This window comes from Leptinotarsa decemlineata, unplaced genomic scaffold (genome assembly GCF_025532065.1).
Source record: "Leptinotarsa decemlineata unplaced genomic scaffold, Ldec_3_MD MMD2_tig00026361_RagTag_RagTag, whole genome shotgun sequence".
In the NCBI taxonomy this organism is placed as follows: Eukaryota; Metazoa; Arthropoda; class Insecta; order Coleoptera; family Chrysomelidae; genus Leptinotarsa; species Leptinotarsa decemlineata.
In genome coordinates, this window is record NW_027412704.1 from 2,414,822 (window position 1) to 2,436,233 (window position 21,412).

The window sequence follows — 21,412 nt, forward strand, 5'->3', positions numbered from 1 at the left end:
TATAGCAGGTAAACTATTAGAATCAGTGAAATCCATACGAGATCTTGGTGTAGTGGTGGATGTCAAAATGGATTTTCACCTGCAGTATGAACAGATCTCTAGCAATGAAAATGTTAGGCTTTGTATGCAGGACTACAAAAGACTTCACCAACATTAATTCTATCAAGTTATTGTATTTCGCTTTGGTTAGATCGATTACAGAATATTGTAGCTGTGTTTGGTCACCAACTTATGAAATTCATAAGTACACTATAGAAAAAGTACAAAACAAATTTATAAAATATATTGCCTTAAAGTTGTCTATATCTCTCAGTGATCACTCTTTTTCAGAAATTCGGTCTGTAACTGGTTTACCGAAACTTAGTTTACGGAGAGAACATATAGATATTATATTCCTTCATAAATTGCTTAATTTTAGAATTAATTGCTCAACTCTTCTTGCCCAAGTAAATCTTCATGTTCCCTCTAGAAAAACACGAAATAATCTAACCTTTGCAATAGATTACCATTAGGTGTAACTATGGAATGCATTCTCCTTTATCAAGAATAGTCATAAACCGGAATAATACAAAATTCGATCTCTTTCATATTTCCGAGGATATTCTTAGAAATAAGTTAAGATATCTTATTCTTAAATTGCTAGTATCTGTCATTTACTTTTATTCTCGCTTCATTTCAATTCTCTACTATAACTGTTTAAATTGTTATTACTTATAATTAAATTAGATAAGATTTGTGTTAACAATCTGATATTCGTATAACTTATATTAAATGGGAGTTACCCGTGAATAAATAAATAAATAATCAACACAGCAGACCTTTTCCTGGCTCAGAGCACAATCACCTTATGCCACTGTCAACATTCCATTCCAGAAAATGGAATTAACCGCTTAAAAACACTTGAAATGTTGACAGTGGCATAAGGTGATTGTGCTCTGAGCCAGGAAAAGGTCTGCTGTGTTGATTATTAAACTGTAAAGTGACAAGGAAGGTGAAATAACTTGTAAAAGTGAATAAATACTTGTGTTTTTCTATAGTTTGTATTGTGCAAAAAGAAGGCTGAAAAATTTCAATTGTCGGAACTTTGGAGGACTGGAAATTAGGGGGAGCACCGATTTTTCTTTACAAAATCAGTGTCCAGCCTATCCAAAAGTTAACCAGAAATTCTTGTGAATAATCCCCAAATTAAGGCTGAAAAGTTTCGGAACTCAAGCGTTTCCAAGTCTTGATCATATTTAAATGATAAGAAGTAATTAATTTCTAACACAAAAGGATCACTGAAATCGGTGAAAGTTGACGTTTCTTTTCAATATCTTTGCTAAAAATATTCCCCCATTCAATAACCGTTTCTTGTTGACAAACTCTCTACATAATAATCCAACATGTTTTGAAGGCCACTCTTTGAATGAAGCATAGAAGGAAAATTCTTGAAATGCTCTGAGAGCGGAACCTATGCGAAAGCGTGAAGATATCGGCGTATTATTATCTCATTAATAATCCTCGACTTTTTCCAGGACAGATTCTTCTTTGAACCTCCACCAAAAATTTCACAAAAATTGACGAACGTCTTACCTTCGAGAAAGCAGCGTCTTCAGTCTTATACAGATGAGGACAGACCTCCCTCAGCTTATTACTGATCGAGTCGACGGAAGCATTATCGCCAAGGTAACTGTCGACTAGATTGGTGATCAGCAGCGAACAGATATCTTGCCTGTACAGGAACAGATCTTTGAACGCCATATTCTGCAGGAGCTGCTGCTCATTTTCCGGGAGAGCTCCGATCAGCGAATGGAATTGATGCTCGCACAAGATCTGCCACAGGCCTAAAGTTCAAATTTTTCAATTATAATATAATATACAGAGCCTCAGACTCATACAATGTGACCCATTTTTTAAGGAAACACCCCCCCCCTAAAATTTGAAGTTGGGAACCGATTTTAATAATTTTTTTTTGAAATGTCAAGTACTAAAAGGTCTACCTTGGGACAAAATTTGAAATGTTTATTAACGTTTCAGGGCATACTACGATATTTTTTCTTAGTCGAAAATCGGGATTTTTTATTAGCGATTTTTTATTGAAAAAATCACCACGCCACTGGATTCAGAGTGCCTCTAAACAGGTGTGACCAAAATTTCATGAAAAAATATTCATTATTAACAAAGTTATGACAACTCAAAAATTCGAAAACTCACACAGCTAACAGTCACAAAAAACACCCTATATCAACAGATATACCCATGAGAATATTTTTTTTTATGATTTCAACAATAAAGTGCCGCCAGATAAAAAAAACAAACAAATAGCGTAAATATTTTTAATGAAAATAAAGGAATTACATTCAAGTTTTCACGCAAATTAACTAAAACTAAAACCTAATATTTCATTTTAAATCTTAGTTGCCATGGAAATGATATTACAGTTTGACACTTGTGAAAGATTTAAGTGTACTATTGTCAACAATATTCACCTTACAGTTCTTCGAATTATTTTGTGTCATGGCTGCAAGATTGAGCGTAAGAGAGAAAATTGAAATTGTACGCCTTTCGGGAGATGACGTTAGAAGTGCTAGAGAGGTTTGTAGAGTATTTAATGAGAGACATCCAGATCGTCCTCGTATTAGCTGCGGTACGGTAAATAAAATAAATAAAATATACAATGAAACTGGTGCAGTATCAAAAATGATGTTAAAAGGTAATCCTGTACAAAGACGAAACTGGAATGACAGGAATGATCAAATCATTTTAGATTATTTCGGAAATAACCCTAATGCCAGTATGAGGAATGCCACTATAGATTTGAATATTCCACGAGAAACTATTTGGAGATGTCTCAAGGTGAAGAAAGAAATTTACTGAAAAATATTTTATATACCGACGAAGCCACTTTCACTACAAATGGAGTAGTGTCATCACAGAATTGTCGCTATTGGGCAGCGGATAATCCTAACTGGGTAATAAACTGTAAAAGCCAGTATTCCAAAAAAATCAACGTCTGGTGTGGGATATTGAACGAACGAATTATTGGTTCTTTCTTTTTTGAGGAAAACATTGATGCGCAGAGGTTTCTAGAATTTTTAAACACAAGAGTTTTGGGATGCTATTCACGAGCTGCCAATCAATGAACACGATCAAATTTAATTGTCCAGTAAGATGGGTGTTCAGTTCATTATGCCAGAGCTGTGAGGCAATGGCTTAACGAACATTTTCCAAACCGATGGATAAGCCGTGGTAGTCCGTTTATAGAGTGGCCACCCAGATCTCCAGACCTCACAGTTTTGGACTTTTTTCTCTGGGGACTTCTCACACGAAAGGTTTACAAAAACCGCTCAAGAGATAGAAATGAACTTTGTGCAAGAATTCGACAGGTATGTGCAGATATTAGCCCTCTAAGGAACGTAATCAGAAACATTCATAAGCGCTACGACACATGTATCGAAATACGTGGTGAATTAGTAGAGGCTACTAGAATATGAGTTAGAATTAATTGTTGCACTGAATCGAAACATTTCAATAATTAGTTATTAGTTACGTTTGTTAAAATTTTTTGCTTCATTGTTAGTTGAATTGTGTGAATGTAATTCCGTTATTTTCATTAAAAATATTTACGCTATTTGTTTTTTTTTTCATTTGGCGGCACTTTATTGTTGAAATCATAAAAAAAATGATATATTGTGACTGTTAGCTGTGTGAGTTTTCGAATTTTTGAGTTGTCATAACTTTGTTAATAATGAATATTTTTTCATGAAATTTTGGTCACACGTATTTAGAGGCACTCTGAATCCAGTGGCGTAGTGATTTTTTCAATAAAAAAATCGCTAATAAAAAATCCCGATTTTCGACTAAGAAAAAATATCGTAGTATGCCCTGAAACTTTAATAAACATTTCAAATTTTTTCCCAAGGTAGACCTTTTAGTACTTGACATTTAAAAAAAAAAATATCTAAATCGATTCACATCTTCAAATTTTAGGGGGGTGTTTCCATTAAAAATGGGTCACACCGTATAAATGTGTCCCTATAAACATTTTTCATAGATAAACCAGAAAATTTTAAAGGAGATAAATTTGCAGAGAGGTGTTAGATTGATGAAACCAATGAAAACATTTTTTGATGAGTTGCTGAGAATTTGTGAACATAACAAAAAATAATTGGACCAAGGATTGATCTGTGAGGAATGCCACACAAAACACTCTCCGGAACACTACCCTTCAAATTATTTTGTTTATTTTGTATAAAACAAATATTTTTTAGAGAATAAACACATTTGAAATTTATAATTTTTGTGGTAGGACTTTATATATTTTCATTAATCTACTAGCAGATACTCTGTAATTTCATGGACTTTGAATATGGTTTATTTCTTCGTCAAAAAAGCAATATTTACCAAAGCTTTGTGAATGAGAATTTCTCTTTAGACAATAAAGCATATTTAATATTATTATTCTTATTATATATTATGAAATCTAGAATACATAACTTTCCTTGATTCCTATTTGATGCAGTATAGTCATAGCTCTATCAACCATTCATTTATATACACGGGAAAGTCCAATTCAGATATAAGGGAATGAAGAAGTTATATGAATAATTGAATCTGTGAAAAGAAACGTAAAACGTTAGCACCTGTCTAGTTGAACGACTGGGGACACGTAAAGATATTTTGGAGAGAAGCTCAGGGCCGATACTCAGTCCATTGATAATTTTGAATAGAAGTATTAAATTCCTATGTTTTCTGCGAGCTTCAAGAGAAGGTATGTTCAAAATGCATTCCAATGCAGTATATTCATAGTATACACGCATTTTCAAGGCAAAACATCGCAGGATATTGTGCTGTATGGCCTCGAGTTTTACTTTTTTTGTAACGTAATGAGGGGACCAAACTGTGGAACAATAATCGAGATGAAATCTAACCAGGGAAAAATTAAGATATTTAATAGCAGTGACCTACAAAGTAATGAACTCTACCTCCACTTTTAATATTGAAAAGGCCATCAATAAATACCCGATAGTTGGTTTGAAACGGTACCCTGTGGGACTCAAAATTTAAATATTTTTGGATTACTGAAATTGTCATCTATTTCAATAGCATGTTTCCTGTCGCACAAATAACTTTTCATTATGTGACAGCTACTTTCCGGGGTTTTTGACCGGTTTTCACGTCTGACGTTTCGTCTACTACTGCGGTAGATACCAACACAGGCGAAGGTCAAATCGAAGTGTTTGAGCTGCTCCCAACACAGAAATTACAATGCTGAAATTTGTCTTGCTTTTTCCTAATTGGATTATCTGACATTCTGTGTGTACAATTAAGAACAGGTAGCCACATTTTAATAATGTTCATTGCCGCTTCTTTTGAAATTATCCCTGTGTTTCTGAATTTCTATTGCCTCTCTTGGATGGTAAATTCTTCTTCTCTGAACCCATTCCTTTTGAACAAATATTTTAGGTGATTGATTTCCTCGAGAAGACTCTCTTTTGTTGTGGCTGGTGTTTAGAGTTTTTGTTCAGGTACCTGTCTGTGTGTGTGTGTTGCTTTCTTGTATACTCTGTGACCATATCTACTATTTTCATGTATCTTCACAAGAACATCCAAGAAGGCCACAATTCAGCATTAGTCGAACATCCTCTCAACAATGAAAGCACGCATATTATCTCACTTGAAGATAGAGAAATACTGGATAAAACTCAAAATTACTATCCAAGAGTACATAGAGAGGCAATGAACATTATTAAAATTTGGCTACCTGTCCTTAATGGTATACAAACAGGGTTGGGTAATCCAATTAAAAGAATCCAAGCCATACTCACCAACTATAATGTAAAAGCAGAGTCAAATATCAGTATTGTAGTCACGCAGTTTCCGGTCTTGTGAGTTTATAATAATAATAATATAATATATTACTGGGTATGCTTTACATTGTTCTGCAACATAAAATGCAGCAACGTCAGACAGATTGTACGAACAATAAGAAAAACCATCAGCATTCAGTAGTATAAAAGGAAGTTAACAGCAATCCAGATATTTCTGAATTGAAAATGGTTCCAAGTCTATAAGGAAATCTTTCACATATTTTTGAAAATTTTCAAGGCTCTCACAGGATTTGATATTTTGTGATAATTTATTGAAAAACTTGATTGACGCATATGACGGATTACTTTCTTTGATCAACTATTCATTAACGTATAAGTTATTCCTCTAAATTTTGTTTTGTTTTTGAGGTAACTCTCTGTGTATAAATTTCATTTATACACAGGTTGACTCGAATAAACTAGTTGTAACACTTTTTTTCGATTTGTCAAAAGCATTTGATACCATTTCTTCCGAATTTCTTATAATTAAACTTGCAGGCCTAGGTTTCCCAAATAATCTATTGAACTGGGTGAGAAATCATATATGGAAAACCGTAGTCTAATAGTTAGCTGCAATGGAATTTTATCAAGTCCCAAAGATGTAAAACTAGGAGTGCCTCAAGGTTCTGTCCTGGGACCATTGTTGTTCCTCAATTTCATAAATGACCTGTCTGAATTCTTTTCTGAGTGTCACATAACCATGTTTGCGGATGACACTGCAATTACTGTTGCCGACAAAAACGAAGTTGAGTTGTCAGACAAAATAAATAAAATAATAGATAAATTCAGTGCTTGGTGTCAACGTAACAAACTCATTCTGAATAAATCTAAATCTGTTTCAATGAAATCATTTATTAGGAAAAATTTCAGCAGTGACTCTTCCACAATAAATGGTATTCGATCTTCCAGCGAAGTCTTGTTTTTAGGAACGTCTTTAGACGAAAATTTGACCTGGAGCGGTCATATTCAGAAGGTCTGCAACAAACTCAATTCCGCATATTACTCAATCAAACAATTGAAAAACACTCTAGATAATTTTGGATTGATGAATGTCTATTTTTCTATGGCTTATTCTCACATCAGCTTTAATATCATTTCTTGGGGATGTGCAAGGGAATTTCCACGAGTTTTTGTTGCTCAGAAAAGATTGCTGAGCAACAGATTTTCAAGATAGTTGTAGACCAATTTTCTTAAGAGAGGGCCTATTGACGGCACCTTCTTTATTTATCTTGAAGTGTGTCACTTTTGCCCGTAACAATATAACTGAATTTGTCACAAATGCGGATATACATGGTAGATACACCCGTCATGGGAAACTGTTAAGAACCCCCTCACACAAAACGGCTCACTTTAGATGCTCCCCACTATTTAATACAACAAACTGTTATAATAACTTGCCGGCATCTATTAGGAAAATCGAGTCAGATAAACTTTTTAAAATTGAGGTGAAGAAACTTTTCTTACAGAAGTGTTACTATAGTCTTGAGGAATTCTTGCACGACACTTTTTCATGACATTTTGAGAGTATTTGCTAGAGCTTCTCCGATTTTTTATATAATACTTCTATGTTGTGAAAGTTTGTGGACGTGAACCATATTTATTGTTTTTGTATTGTTCAACTTCTGTAGTTTTATTTTTGTTTTTTAATTATGACTTAGCACATATACTCAATGTACCAAAGTGTCAAATAAATAAATAAATAATCTTTTTCAATTATATTTCCAATCCCCTCTTTCATGACCTGGTTTGGTTCTAAAACTCACCTAATATCTGGCAGCAGTGACACACGAACACCTTCAACGACTTGAGAGACTGCTTTTCCTCTTGCTGGGCATCCTGTATGGTTTGATTCATTCGGGTCATGTTCATCGACGTGTTGTTCAACGACACCGAGTTCTGCAAGTTGCAGCTTCCGGTGCTAACAGCCGAAAGCTGAGTGTTGTGCATCAGGAAATTATGCAAGGCGGTCAGGTTGGTCAAGATCGAGATGCAGTCTTCACTCGAAATCGTACTGAGGTTCTGGAAGTGCCCCAAAAGTTTATTGTAAAACTGACCGGATAATTTTATAGAAGCGCATTTCGAAAATATTTAAAAAACATACTTTGATCCCGGTTCTTTTAGTATTTTCAATATTCTATTAGTTAAAAAAAATTTCTTATGGATTTCAACATTGAAAATTCCAACTCCCCAATCCCAACATTGTCATTAAGGTTCTATTACCGTTATAGTTTTTCCATCCACAGTTGTTCTTTCGATACACCTTCGATACCAGATAGGTCTCAAGATCCTGCTCAAATATAGATAGAGTCCATTATGCTTGGCCGAAAATATGAACGGACATATCATGTCAAGAGTTTGGTTGGCTGGCGACATGGTACGAGACAAATTCTGCTGAAACTGTTGCTGCTGCTGCTGAAACTGATGCGGAGCAGGAGTAGATATGATGTTTGGAGAGAATATCGAGGCTCCTGAAACTGGGAAAAAATTTTACTCAGTACTGAATTATAAAAAGATGGTTTTGTGAGTGAAGATCCCCAAGAAACTCATAAAATTGACGGAAGAGAAAATCATGTAGGTAATATATAACTTCTAGACACACTTCTAGGCTTATCAAAAAAGGGTAGGGCCCAATACTGAACCTTGAGGAACGCCCTAGAATACATATCTACTCAGCAATAGTTTTTCTTCTATTTTAAGCTTCTCTTTACAGTCAGTAAAATAGAATTCAAATGAGTTAAGACACACTCCTCTAAAACCAGAGGGACTGAGTTTCTGCAGAAGTATTTAACGATTTATACATTTTCAGGCCTCAGTGAAGTCGAGTAATAGTGCAACTGCAGGAACTTTTTTTTTTTTTGAACAAGACAATGTTTCATGATGAATGTTTGAGGCCCAAGACAAGTTTCTTATTCCGAAACTTCAAGGTCCACCATCGAGGATGGAAGTGTTCCATTAAAGTGGAATTTCATATCGTAACTCTTTCATATATTATATTGAGTAGCATTCCTATTAACGCCATTTGATTCCATTCCATAACGAATGTTCGGAGAACAAACTGAATAAGAAAACATGATTTTTGTTCAATTCAATCTTCACATGAAAATAGCTGTTTCTTGCTAAGTAAAATTTGGAACTTCTGGTGTCTGTTGAATATCAAATAATTATAACTATTAACCACTTACACATATTTCCTGAACTGACCGGCGCCAGTTTTGGTTCCCCTCCGAAAAGGAAGAACGCCCTTGTCGCATACTCCACAATCTCACTAGTGTTACTGGTTTCCAGCGATGCCAGAATCAAACAAGTGGCACACGCCTGATCGTCCTTTTGGATGGCGAAGAAAGTCTTCAGCGCTTCTGTCTCTTGCCCGCGACTGTCCTTCAAGATTTGCCGCAACAAATCCACAGGTCTGAGTTTAACGAATATCTGAACGCCGTGAGATGTGAGAACGATAAACTTTTTCGGTGGTTCGGCATGCTGGCGGATAACCAGTGGAGGTGCTTCTTCGTTTTGCGTTGACAATAAAGGTACGGATTGATGAACCTTGAATTTCAAAGGCAGTAACGTCGTATATCAATGATTTCAACAATGATCAAAGATGTATTATTAAGACCGATTAAGGTTGAATATTCTTTTGAATCTGATTTATTGTCCAAAGAATCACAGATCTAATTGACAAACACACACATACACACACCGCACATACTGCAGAAACACACACACCACATGCCACACACCCCATCCACACCACATGCCACACACAACGTCCAAACCACATGCCACACACATACATCCACACCATATGCCACACACCATCCACACCACACTTCACCACATGCCACACACCATCAACACTTTATCACATGCCACACCATCCACATCTCACCACATGCGACACCCACCATCCACACCTCACCACATGCCACCCACACAACACACGCCACCCACCACACTCACGACATATACCATCCACAAGACACCCACATACCTATCACACACCACACGCTACCCACCCACAAGCCACCCACCCACACACCTATCACACACCACAATCCATCCACACACCACAAGCCACCCACACACCTATCACACACCACAATCCATCCACACACCACAAGCCACCCACACACCTATCACACACCACAAGTCACCCACTCACAAGCCACCCACCCACCTATCACACATAATACGCTACTCACACACCACACGCTACCCACACACCACACGCTACCCACACACCACAAGCCACTCACACACCACCCACACAACTATCATCCACCACACATACACACCTATCACACACCACAAGCCAGCCACACACCACAAGCCATCCACACACCTATCACACACCACAAGCCAGCCACATACCACATACGCGCGCGCGCCACACACATATTTACCAGAACCTACGGTGTAGGTAGTTGAGAGAGAGGAATATTTCAAGATTTTATTTCAAAATATCTATTTTCTGGTATGTATGTATCTCTCCTCGTTACAGTCTTCATATAGGGTTTAACCTCGATATTTTCAGTTGAAAAACATCAAGTGATGAATTTACCTCAGCCACAGCCAGAGCAGGTCCATCCAAATTCACCGTAGTATAGGCTTCCATCAGCGTTTGACTGAAAGGAAATAAATCCGAACTTATACACCACAAAACGTCTTTCTCATTAACAGTTGAGATCAACAATGAATTCCTATCCCTGTATTGAGACACGTGGACCGCCCTGGGTCTCACCGTTACGTTGGCAGAATATCCAGGAGGCATCCTCACGTGAACGAGAGTCAAAGTGTATGGCCTCTGATTCGGCAGAAAGTTGGAAAGGCTCACCACTGACATGTAGAATCTGATTCCCGTTTGGGATACTGCGACAAGGTTCAGATTTGCAGACTCGAACGATTCTATGGCGGAGATGCTGATGATGGGACGGAAGTTTTGACTGTCCAAAGTCCTGAAACAGATTATCAGTAGATATTTTGAAATTATACACTTCCGATGCTCTTTCAGTTTATTTTCAGTACATACTTAACTGTGTTCATGGCCTGGTTGACCAGAGTGTTTTGAGTCATTTTCGCTATCCTCGAAAATGAATTTCCTTTTTCTCCCAGATCGCATACTTCGATGGTTCCTTTTTCGGTGAGAGTGTACAGAATGTGTCTGCTGTTGTCTATAGAAATTTGGGTGATGCCATCATCTTCGCTGAGGGCGGCGTTCAAGAAGGAAGGAACTAAGAAGGAGAAAGAACTAGTGGATAAATTGACTTTCTTACATCGTTTGCCAAACCAGCCGCTTTCGGCCTAAAATAAAAATTAATACAATTGAATCACTGTGTGAACATTCAACATTCAAACTGAGCTAGATTAATGACCCGCTATTTGATAACAATAAGTATGATTTTTGAATGTGATACACTAATTAGTGGTAAAAGATGTAACATAAGTTATATATGCATGGCTTTTGTTTACTTCAATTACATAAATCAGGGTTTTCATTACTTCTATACATATTTTTAATGTACGAAAACTGATTTTAGAGATAAACACAAACATAGAGAGAAAGAGGGGGAGAGAAAGAGGGAGAGAGAGAGAGGATAGAAAGAGAGGGAGAGAAATAGAGAGGGAGGGAGAGAAAGAGAGAGAAAAAGTGGGAGAGAAAGAGAGAGAAAAAGAGGGAGAGAAAGAGAGAGAAAGAAATAACAGGGAGAGAGAAAGAGAAGGAGAGAAAGGGAGATTTGATTTGAGAAAGAGGAAGAGAGAAAGATAGAGAGGGGAAGCCAGAGAGAAAGAGAGAGAGGGGGGAAGAGAAAGAGAGAGATTAATAAACATTTTCTTGGCATTATATGTAGAGGATTATATGTAGTGGTTTTTGGTATCAGCAACAATAACACATATTTATCACATCTTGTAGACATTGAGCCAATTTCAGCACTATATTTTTCATTCATCATAGACACACTTTCTAGTATAAAAATGTTCATCAAAGTTAATAATTTTTGTGCAATAGGGTTTAAACGATTCTTGGGGTTTCCTTTTGCTCATAACTGCCCGTTTTTGTATTACAAAAACGTGAATTAATAAAGCCTAGGAGGTGTTCCTAAGAAACAAATTCCATATCGGGTTATTTTGAAGTTGCTCACAACTTGTCAAGGGCAATATTGGTAGATGAAGTTTCAAATCATTTGCATATAACAACATACTAGTATCTAAATCATTCACAAACAATAAAAAAAGTAAAGGCCCCAGAATGAGGTCTTGAGGGACTCCAGAAATTGAAACATACGGGTTGGAAATAAAACAAAAAAAGAATTGTTGTTGACCTGAACACCTGAAGAACACAATTCAAGTGGTGTTTTATCAATAATCAACAATGAAAAAATCTTCACCTGATAAGAAATTTCGAATAAGCACCCCTCCTTGGTTCCAAAAAATATTCTGCCATCCTCAGTTCCTGTTATAATTGAAACAGTCGATCCGTCAGTGGGAATAGTAAATACCGGATCAGGTATAAGCTGTATTTCATCCGTACTTTCCCCGGTTTTTCTGTGAATGTGACACCTAACACAACTATATCGACCGAAGTTGCTAAGATGAGCAGGTGCTTGATGAAAGCATGAAAAACTCTATTTTTCGGTGTCACCAATCCCACACACAGGATGGTCTCGTTAATCCCATCAAAGTAAGCCAAGTCAGTGTTTTCTTCATATGTCCAGACATAAATATCGCTATCGACAGTCAGCCAAGCTCTGTTGATTTCAGAAAATAAACCCATCATACAGTGACATTGAACATCTGGGAAAATCTGTTAAGGAAATAGACCCAAGTGGGAAACATCATTCTGTAATCTGAGAGATACAAAACTTGAATGTGATTCAATAAATTATTATGAGCCATCCTAAACCTGTTATACAGAGACCAAAATAAATAAGTTGATTGCTAGGTTTCCCTATAAAGAAATCAAATAATGGAGGCCTGTGAAAAAAATATGAAGAATTTTCATTTTTCTCAAAAAATATTTATTTATTCATCAATTTCTTTCTAGTAAAAGACTGTGCATACATTTTTGCAAAGCCACTTCAATTAATTTTTAACATGGTCTTAAATATGTCCAATACTGAAATCGGGGGCTCCAAATAACATTCTGAACTATCGACCCATATTATTTCTGTCCAACTTTGCAAAGGTCTTTGAGATGTGTCTGTATAACAACATTTTTCCTTAAGTGGGAAATAGTATAACTTTATATCAGCATGGTTTCATCAATAAACGTTCAACAACAACTAATCTCATGTGTTTTACACAAACTGTCAGCACTGCCTTAGATAAACAGCTACAGGTGGATACAATCTATACAGACTTCTCAAAGGCTTTTGATAAATTGAACCATCAAATTCTACTGAATAAATTTTTTTCTGTTGGTTTCGATAGTCAACTGTTGAATTTACTACAGTCTTAACTTCAGAATCGTACACTATTTGTAGAATACAAAGGACACAAATCAACAGAATTCACTTCAACTGCTGCTCAAGGAAGTAATCTAGCTCCTCTTCCATTGTCTTTGTTTATAAATGATATTGTTTCAAATATCTCTAGTAACATATTACTCTTTGCTGACGACTTGAAGATTTTTAGACCCATTGAATCAACAGAGGACCATCTTATTCAGCAGAAGGAAGTTAATTCGATACATGAATGGTGCATGCTAAACAGGCTTCCACTTAGTATTCAAAAATGTAAATTTATGAAATACACCCTCAAGCACAACAATATACAGTTTGACTATGCAATAAATGACGTCATATTAGAACAAAGCACAGAAACTAAAGATTTGGGCATCATGTTCGATAAGAAACTTAGCTTCACGTCACAAATTAATCAAATCACCTCTGTAAAAAAATGCTTGGCCTTATCTTCAAGACGTGTAAAGACTTTCAAAACCAATAATGTTTTAAAACACTTTTTAATGCATATGTCCGATCTCGTCTGGAATATTTTTCTATTTGCCTTTGGCTAGGATCAACGTGTTGATAAAATCCCCAGTTTATGACATCTATGAAATTTATACTAGTTTCTATTGTTGTTCCATTTGGATGCTTCACGTATATAATTCGTAACAAACTATTTTTTATGCAAGTCGAACTACAATCTAATTACAACCCATAAGTGAAATACTGTGTTTCAACTCTCTGCACACTGCCAATTGTAATAGAATTATACAGTATGTTTTTTTATTATTGTATGAATGTATAACTGTTTGTATAATATACTACTCTATTACTCTGCTGATTTTACATGTATCTACTCATACTTAGTCATAGCTGTAAACTTAATTATATTTGTCTTGTAAATGGGATTAGTCCTGTTAAATTTTTTATTTTTAATTGATTTCTATTTCGTACCCTTCAAAATATTTCCCCTCAGATATAATACACCTGTACTAGCGTTGGTATGTTCTTGAGCTCTCAGTATAATTATAATATTAAACTTATCATACCCATACTTTTTTGCAGGAGAATGAATATTTTGAATGTTTGAAGTAAATATGTACATAACACACAAAAAAGAACAATGATAAGATAATGAAACTTTGAAATGACGGCAGAATGTAATACACTCAGATGCATAAAAAATTGTCAGATTAAAATGTTAACAAATGTTAATTGTGAATACCTTTTTATTTGTAGCACGATTTCGCTAATTTTTTCAACAAATAAGAGGAAATTTATCTCAGATTTCCTAATAAAGACACACATCATGTTTCTATCAACTAGGATAAAGACACCCTGTATTTTCTTGATAACACTCAAAACCATTCTGTTGCTTGGTTTATTTCCTATATATTATATCACGATTCGTTTCAAATTTATGAATCATTGAATAAAGCGTTGTATTCTCTCTGCTTGTTCGTTATTCTTCACACTGGTTGAAAAAGGAAAACATTGAACTAATTTTTCAATATGTGTCGCCGCCTCTGGCTTGGACAATAGCTTCCATTCTCCGAGGCATTCCAAGATTTAGCCTTCCAATATACTTTTAGGGTATGGTAATCTACTCCTCTATGAGCGCAACAGGAAGTATAAATCATTTCTTATTGAGAAACCTGTTCAATGTGAATAAATCAGGGATACATTTCCTTCATTCAATTAAAAAACAGGACAGGTTAACTAAATATATAGTCGTATTTTGTATCAACTGAGTTAGAACTACAACATATTCAACAAGACTGTAGGAAAAGGATACGTGTAAAATGATCTACTATTTCCGATGGCAGAGGCACGCTGTTTACGCATTTGATCTGAGTCATATTGTTGTTGACGAGTGGCAAAGCAGACAATGTAGGATAGTCATGATCTATGAGACCACTAGCTGTGGACCCAGTTTGGGGCCCGATACCCATGAGATCAACGAGTTTCGGAGCGTTACAGTCCAGTTGCAATGACTTCTCAACGTTTCTAGACGCGTGTTCCATTCTATTCAAGGGATTTTGTGAGGTATCGGCTCTCTGATTGTGGAAAGTAGATGTATTCATGTTGGCGGGCGCTTGATTTATAACCTACAAATATTCGAACTTTGTCTTGAGCAGTTTCTCAAAATTTGTTCGTATCCAATATTAAAATAATCCTGGAAATTGGTGTATATACAATTATAAACTTAATAATAATTTGAAAACCATAATAACGAACTGAATTACACCACAATAACTTTTAACGAAGAACAAGTAGTTTTGAAATTAGGGTTTTCTCTCCATTTTGAATTACGTTACTTTTCGGTTGGTAGTTTGACAATTTGTTTTTGAAGCCACGTTCAGAAAATACGGTCAGTTTTTATGTCGTCAACATAGTCAATTAGTCAATCACTTTTCTTTTCTTTGAATTTACTTTCAAGTTCAAACTAGAGTAGTCGCCAAACGAACTTAATTTACGATAAGATTACGAATCACCGAGAATAACTTGACAAAATCCAACCGAAGAATTCTTCACCCTTTTTTTATACTAATAATTAGATCTCTCAATAAACTGATGGATGTAGCCGTTACTAACGTGGTAGGAAATCATAATGAAGAAAAGAGAATTTGATATTAAACTGTATAAGTTTGAAAATGTCCTTATAGGACGAAACTGCAGTTAACATTAGTAACATTAGTTAGTTTTTTACCACTGTTACTGCAGTAACAAGTGCAAAAAACATAGAAAGTTTCAATTCTCTTTTCTCAATAAGATCTTTACTTTTTGATTATTATTGATTTTATGAACAAGATAACTTTCTCATTTTGCGTAGGGAGTGAAGAAACAAGAACCAATAAAAGGCAAAGTTGACAACTGACAAGTCTAGGCTGGTTATGTAACAAATCTTTACGGTAACGGAGCTATGATGAAAAACCCCAGTGTTTTTAACCGTTTGCTTTTGTTTGTCGAAAACTCTCAACGCGGGAAATTAGATTGACCCAACTTTGTACACATGTTGATAGATGGTGCAAGAATCGAAATTCATCACAAATATTTCGTTCAGATCTTTTATTTAGGGACCATAATGTGAAAAACAATATTTCGCCTAAAATAAGAACATTGAAAATTGAGTTGCATCTTGGAGTATTCCAAGATGCACGTTCAAGATGCATGTAACTTCTAGGCTCTTGAACAGAAGTTATGTGCTATTATAATTTTGAGCATTTTGGATTTGGATTAGTGGAAAATTATACTGATTGACCGTCTAGCAACTTTCTTTCAATTTCCTTTCTCTATTTTACTCCTTCATAAGAATAATACTGTTTTTCGGGAGTTATAGAAGAACGAGGGAGTGTACAGTGAAAGGGAGTATTTCTCATTTCAATTAAATTCAATAATAGGGAAACTGTGTATTGGTAAATAGTTTGTAGAGATCCTTTGCCTCCTGCTATTTGGTGGTTCACATTCGCAAGATTTGACGAGCTTCACTGATCCTATTTGCACTATCGGCATCTGAAGTATCTGTTATACAATCCAATAAAAGCAGGCTTATGAGGAACACAGTAGACTTCCCACTGACATTGACATTCTGGGAATTTCCTTCAACTATCAACCACGAACTCTTTTTTACTCCTCCGGAAGAAACAGCTGAATCAAAAACATCTTCAAGTTGTACATCCTTCGAAGTATATTACCAAACAAATGTCAGACTACAGCAGAGATAAACTATGTTGACATGCCCACTTACAGGTCACTGTCTTCTGAATTGTTATATGCAGAGACTTCGACTGTTGGAAGACAATGCGTGTCGTACAATGCGTGTCTGCTGTTCCTTAAAAGCAGACACGCATTGTGAGCAACTCACTCTAGACCTAGTCTAATATAACCTACAAAATCCTATTTCGTACAGATGTCCTATATATGTTCCAAGTATTGTTTATGATTAAATTTGAATGTATATTTTTGAGGAACGAATACTTTTTGAGTCTTTCCGAAATTTTCCATAATTTTCAATGAGGATGGAAAAGAAGAAAGTCAGAAAGATCTCTTCATGATTCTTATTGAACCATTACCTGATCCGGTCTCGTAGGTAAGATCCTTTTTTAGCATTCTCATCATCTTTTTGGTTGTCTTTGATTCTTGAGTGCCCAACCATCAAATATAAAGTCAATTTTTTCTGTTCGCCATTTCCTTAGCTTTCCTATAAATGGATAGTGTCTATATGGTAACGCCATAATTATTTTGTGTTGATCTCTGATACTTTGTTGACCGCCGTCACTGCAAGTCAACTGAATGGAACCAGAGCCCAAAATACCAGCCTAGCATCACCGAGGAGACTTATGAAGGATCAAAACATTGCTGTTTGATTAACTATTACGAATGCTTTATTTTCGGCTCTGGTTTCATTCAACATTATGAGATCGAGATCATTTGTTCTCAACGAGTAAATTATATGTCTTCTCAAAGTACACCTTATTTCATGTGTCTTCATTGTACTATCGTATGCAATTTTTGAATCAATTTGTATCTGAAACGAAACCCTTGTTCGAAAACTGTGAGATTTCAAGGAACAACAAAATCTATATCAACCTACTTCACAAAACATAATTTCAATTCATGGAGCTCAAGTTCGAGTTTCTTCGCGCTAAAAATAAAAAAGCGGGAGAAGCTTCCACAAAACAATTAATTAACGCTTTGTCGAACATTTCGATGTCTTCGGGCGAAATAAAAAGGGGAATTTTCCGTTAAATTTTTCATCGCTTTCAGTTCGGCTGTCGTGAAATGATTGCGGCTCGAATTGGTGCAATTTAGACGTCAAGAGAGCAGACACAACCACCTGACTGTGGAGTGGCTCTTCATTGCGGCCTCATGCACACAGCGACCGAGAATTCATCCACAGCAATTTGCCACGAGGACCTTCGGTACAAATTGAAATGTGAAAGCCGATGTCTATGCACCACAACAGAAAATCAATATATCAATTAACTTATTGAAAAATGGGTTTGTTATGTTCGATTGTTCGGAAATGTCGAGTGTTATTCGGTGAATTCGGGTCAGAATAGACTGTTCGAAAATTATATCAATTACAACACATGAACGCCAGTGGCGGACTTAGTTATAAAAAGAGTTCCTTTTTATGACATCCGTTAGAATAATCTTGATTCCTGTACTAGTTTGAATATATCCTTTGTTGAATGAGCTTTCTTTTTTTGCTAGACTACCTGCAGCTATGGTTTCCGTTTTTCAATTCTGTTCTGTTCCGGCAGCATCTTAGTGAAATTGTCTATATAGTAACTAGCTATGTGATTATTCTGAAGCGATTCCTTTTATATCGAAGTACTGTTTAATCCTGTCCCTATATACGGGGGTCATTTAAAAAGTTTCCGACTTCAACATGAAGATAACAGCACTCGTAAACAAAAGCTAGTGTTTTTATGAAAATGGACAAAATCTAGTATCGAGCTGTCGTTAAATATTTGTTTATAAAAGGCAATACGCCTACGCAAATCAAAGATGAGTTGGATTCTGTGTATGTGGACTCTGCACCATTATTTACCACAGTTAATATTTGGACAGCTGAATGTAAATGTGACCGTAAAAGCTTGGGAGACGATAAACGTTCGGGACGTCCAAAAACTGCAACTACCGACGAAAACATCGCCAAAGTTCATCAAATGGTGCTAGACGACCGCCGAATTGAAGTGAGAGAGATAGCAGAGGTTATGAACATACACGTCATAAAAACGTGTTTGAATTAACATTCAGGCATGGGAAAGCTGTCCGCGCGTTGGGTGCCGCGGTTGCTCACCTTAGACCAAAAACGTGTTCTAATGAATATTTCCAACGCTCTGTTGGCGCAGTTGAGTCGCAATGTATAGAAATTTTAGCGCTGATTAATTACTTGTACTGTAGATGAAACTTGGATACACTAATATACACCTGAAACAAAAATACAGTCGAAACAGTGGACTGCAAAGAGGAAATGGACTTAAAAAAAACGAAAACAGTTTTTTCGGCTGGGAAAGTGATGGCGACTGTTTTTTGTGATAGTAATGGAGTTATTTAAATCAATTATCTTCGAAAAAGCAAAACCATTACAGGAGCATAGTAATACTTTTCAAGCTGAATGCAGAACTTGCGGGAAAACGGCCACATTTGCAGAAAAAAAAATCCTCAAATTGTTCTATATTATTTATTCATTCATTTCATTTCTAACAGGAACATGGTCATATACGAACAGTATAAGATAAAGTTTGGCCATCAATTCATTTTGGAGATTGTTGCACAGGGTGTCCCAAACTCGAGGGTGACCATTTTGGATCTAGATCTAGAGGAAGCGTTTGATAAAACAACTTTCCCAACAATTACCCAGCAACTACACTCCAGGAATGTACCTCTGGTAGTAGGAGCATGGATACTCAATATGCTCTCTAGTACAGCAATAAGTATCAATGTAGAAGTTATCACAGTGAGAGGACTGGTCATGATATGTCCACAGGGAGGGGTCTTATCACCCCTTCTTTGGAACATAGTTCTAGATACCCAGATATTTAAACTCAACAATAATGGATTCTAAACAAAATTGCATATGCAGATGACATAGTTATCATGCGGACCTGGAAATTTGCGAACACACTGTGCGATAGAGCGCAGGATGGGCTCAAATTAATAGAAACATGATGTAGGAACACTCACTGTCGATCAATCCCAAGAAGATTGAGATGGTCCTTTTCACCAAGAAAATAAGTTTATAGGGCTTAAAACCTCCTGAAATCTTCAACAGCAAACTAAACTTCTCTGAAGAGGTGAAATACCTTGGTACTATCCTTGATAGGAAGCTAACATGCCGCAATGCTGCCGGAGTTATCGTCAATAAGAGAGGAGAGTGTGTGTTCGGCGAGTCTTGGCCTACACCTGCCGATATAAAGGAGATGTTTCCAAGTGACCTGTTCCCCTTCCTGGAAAGGACAGGATGGATGATAACCTAGGGGGACAACTCCTTGGGAGGCCTAAGTCCTGTGGGCCTACACTCACCCTCCCTACTCTACAGATACATATCGGGATCTAGAATACCACGGGAGATACAAGGTCGGTAAAAATAAGGTGAAGTTGCGTGATTTGGTACTTCTTGAAATGATGTATGGAAATGTATAATTTCAAGTGACCCGTGATTTTTATTTACTTCTGGCGTTATTTGAAGCGCTATTAAAAAACAAAAACTTACCTCGAAGCAACTTTTTTTGTTCTACAACATGCTGTGCTCAGATTTTCAATCAGAGGTTCCATTCTTCAGAAACAATCATCAGCTTTTTCACTAGTTCGGACTTCCCTGAAACAACTAAAAAAGAATAGTTAAAAATGAATAGCTGAAAATAACAATTATATTAAGCGAAATAAACCTGAAATGAAATAATAGTGAAATAAACTACAAGTAAAAATATAACAATTGAATAAATAAAAACAAAATAAAAATAAAGGGATGAAAAAAGAAAATAAAAATAAAAAGTGTTGAGATTCCAACTCACGTTAGTTCACGACGTTTCGATTGTTAGTATCTACAATCGTCTTCGGGTGATGACTGGACTGATTCCTCCGAGAGATGACTATTTATAGGTCGTTCAAATACTTTCACTTATCCCCGCTTTCCATTTTCCGCTTCAATGGTTCCGTGGGAGATGACCGTTTTGGCGGGAGTTGGCCATTTTTCGCTTGATGATGGGTTTCCATATGTTGCGTATTTCTACGCTGGCCTGGCTGAATACGTTGTTGGACAACATGTATGCGGCTTCCTTGAATTTTCTCCTAAACCAATGTTCCTCTCTGTGCAAGATCTCAGCTTGGAACCACTCGATGTTGTGTTGATGGGTCCAAACATGGTCTGCTATTCCTGATTTGCTGGTTTCCCCTCGCTGTGTGTGCTTCTTGTGCTCGGCAATGCGAACATTCAATGGCCTCTTAGTTTCACCAATATAGGATTTTCCGCACTCACAGGTTATCCGGTAAATGCAATTTTTGGAATCGCAGTCCGCGTTTGGTGGCCTGGTTTTCGTGAGGCTGCTACGGATAGTGTTACCGGATCTGAAACAGGTTCTGATGTTGTACTTGAAGAAGAATTGGTTC

General features: G+C 36.3%; 1 protein-coding gene across 1 annotated transcript in view; it reads right to left on the minus strand.

Moving 5' to 3' along the window:
• Positions 1-15,617, minus strand: part of Nup154 (nuclear pore complex protein Nup154) — a 28,343-nt gene extending 12,726 nt beyond the window's left edge. The window contains 9 exon segments of the mRNA XM_074185086.1: positions 1,573-1,823; positions 7,613-7,868; positions 8,070-8,323; positions 9,032-9,392; positions 10,408-10,801; positions 10,876-11,147; positions 12,233-12,379; positions 12,382-12,638; positions 15,087-15,617. Coding sequence (XP_074041187.1) covers positions 1,573-1,823; positions 7,613-7,868; positions 8,070-8,323; positions 9,032-9,392; positions 10,408-10,801; positions 10,876-11,147; positions 12,233-12,379; positions 12,382-12,638; positions 15,087-15,375 — 2,481 coding nt within the window. The 5' untranslated portion in view covers positions 15,376-15,617.
• Between the last annotated feature and the right edge of the window lie 5,795 nt (positions 15,618-21,412).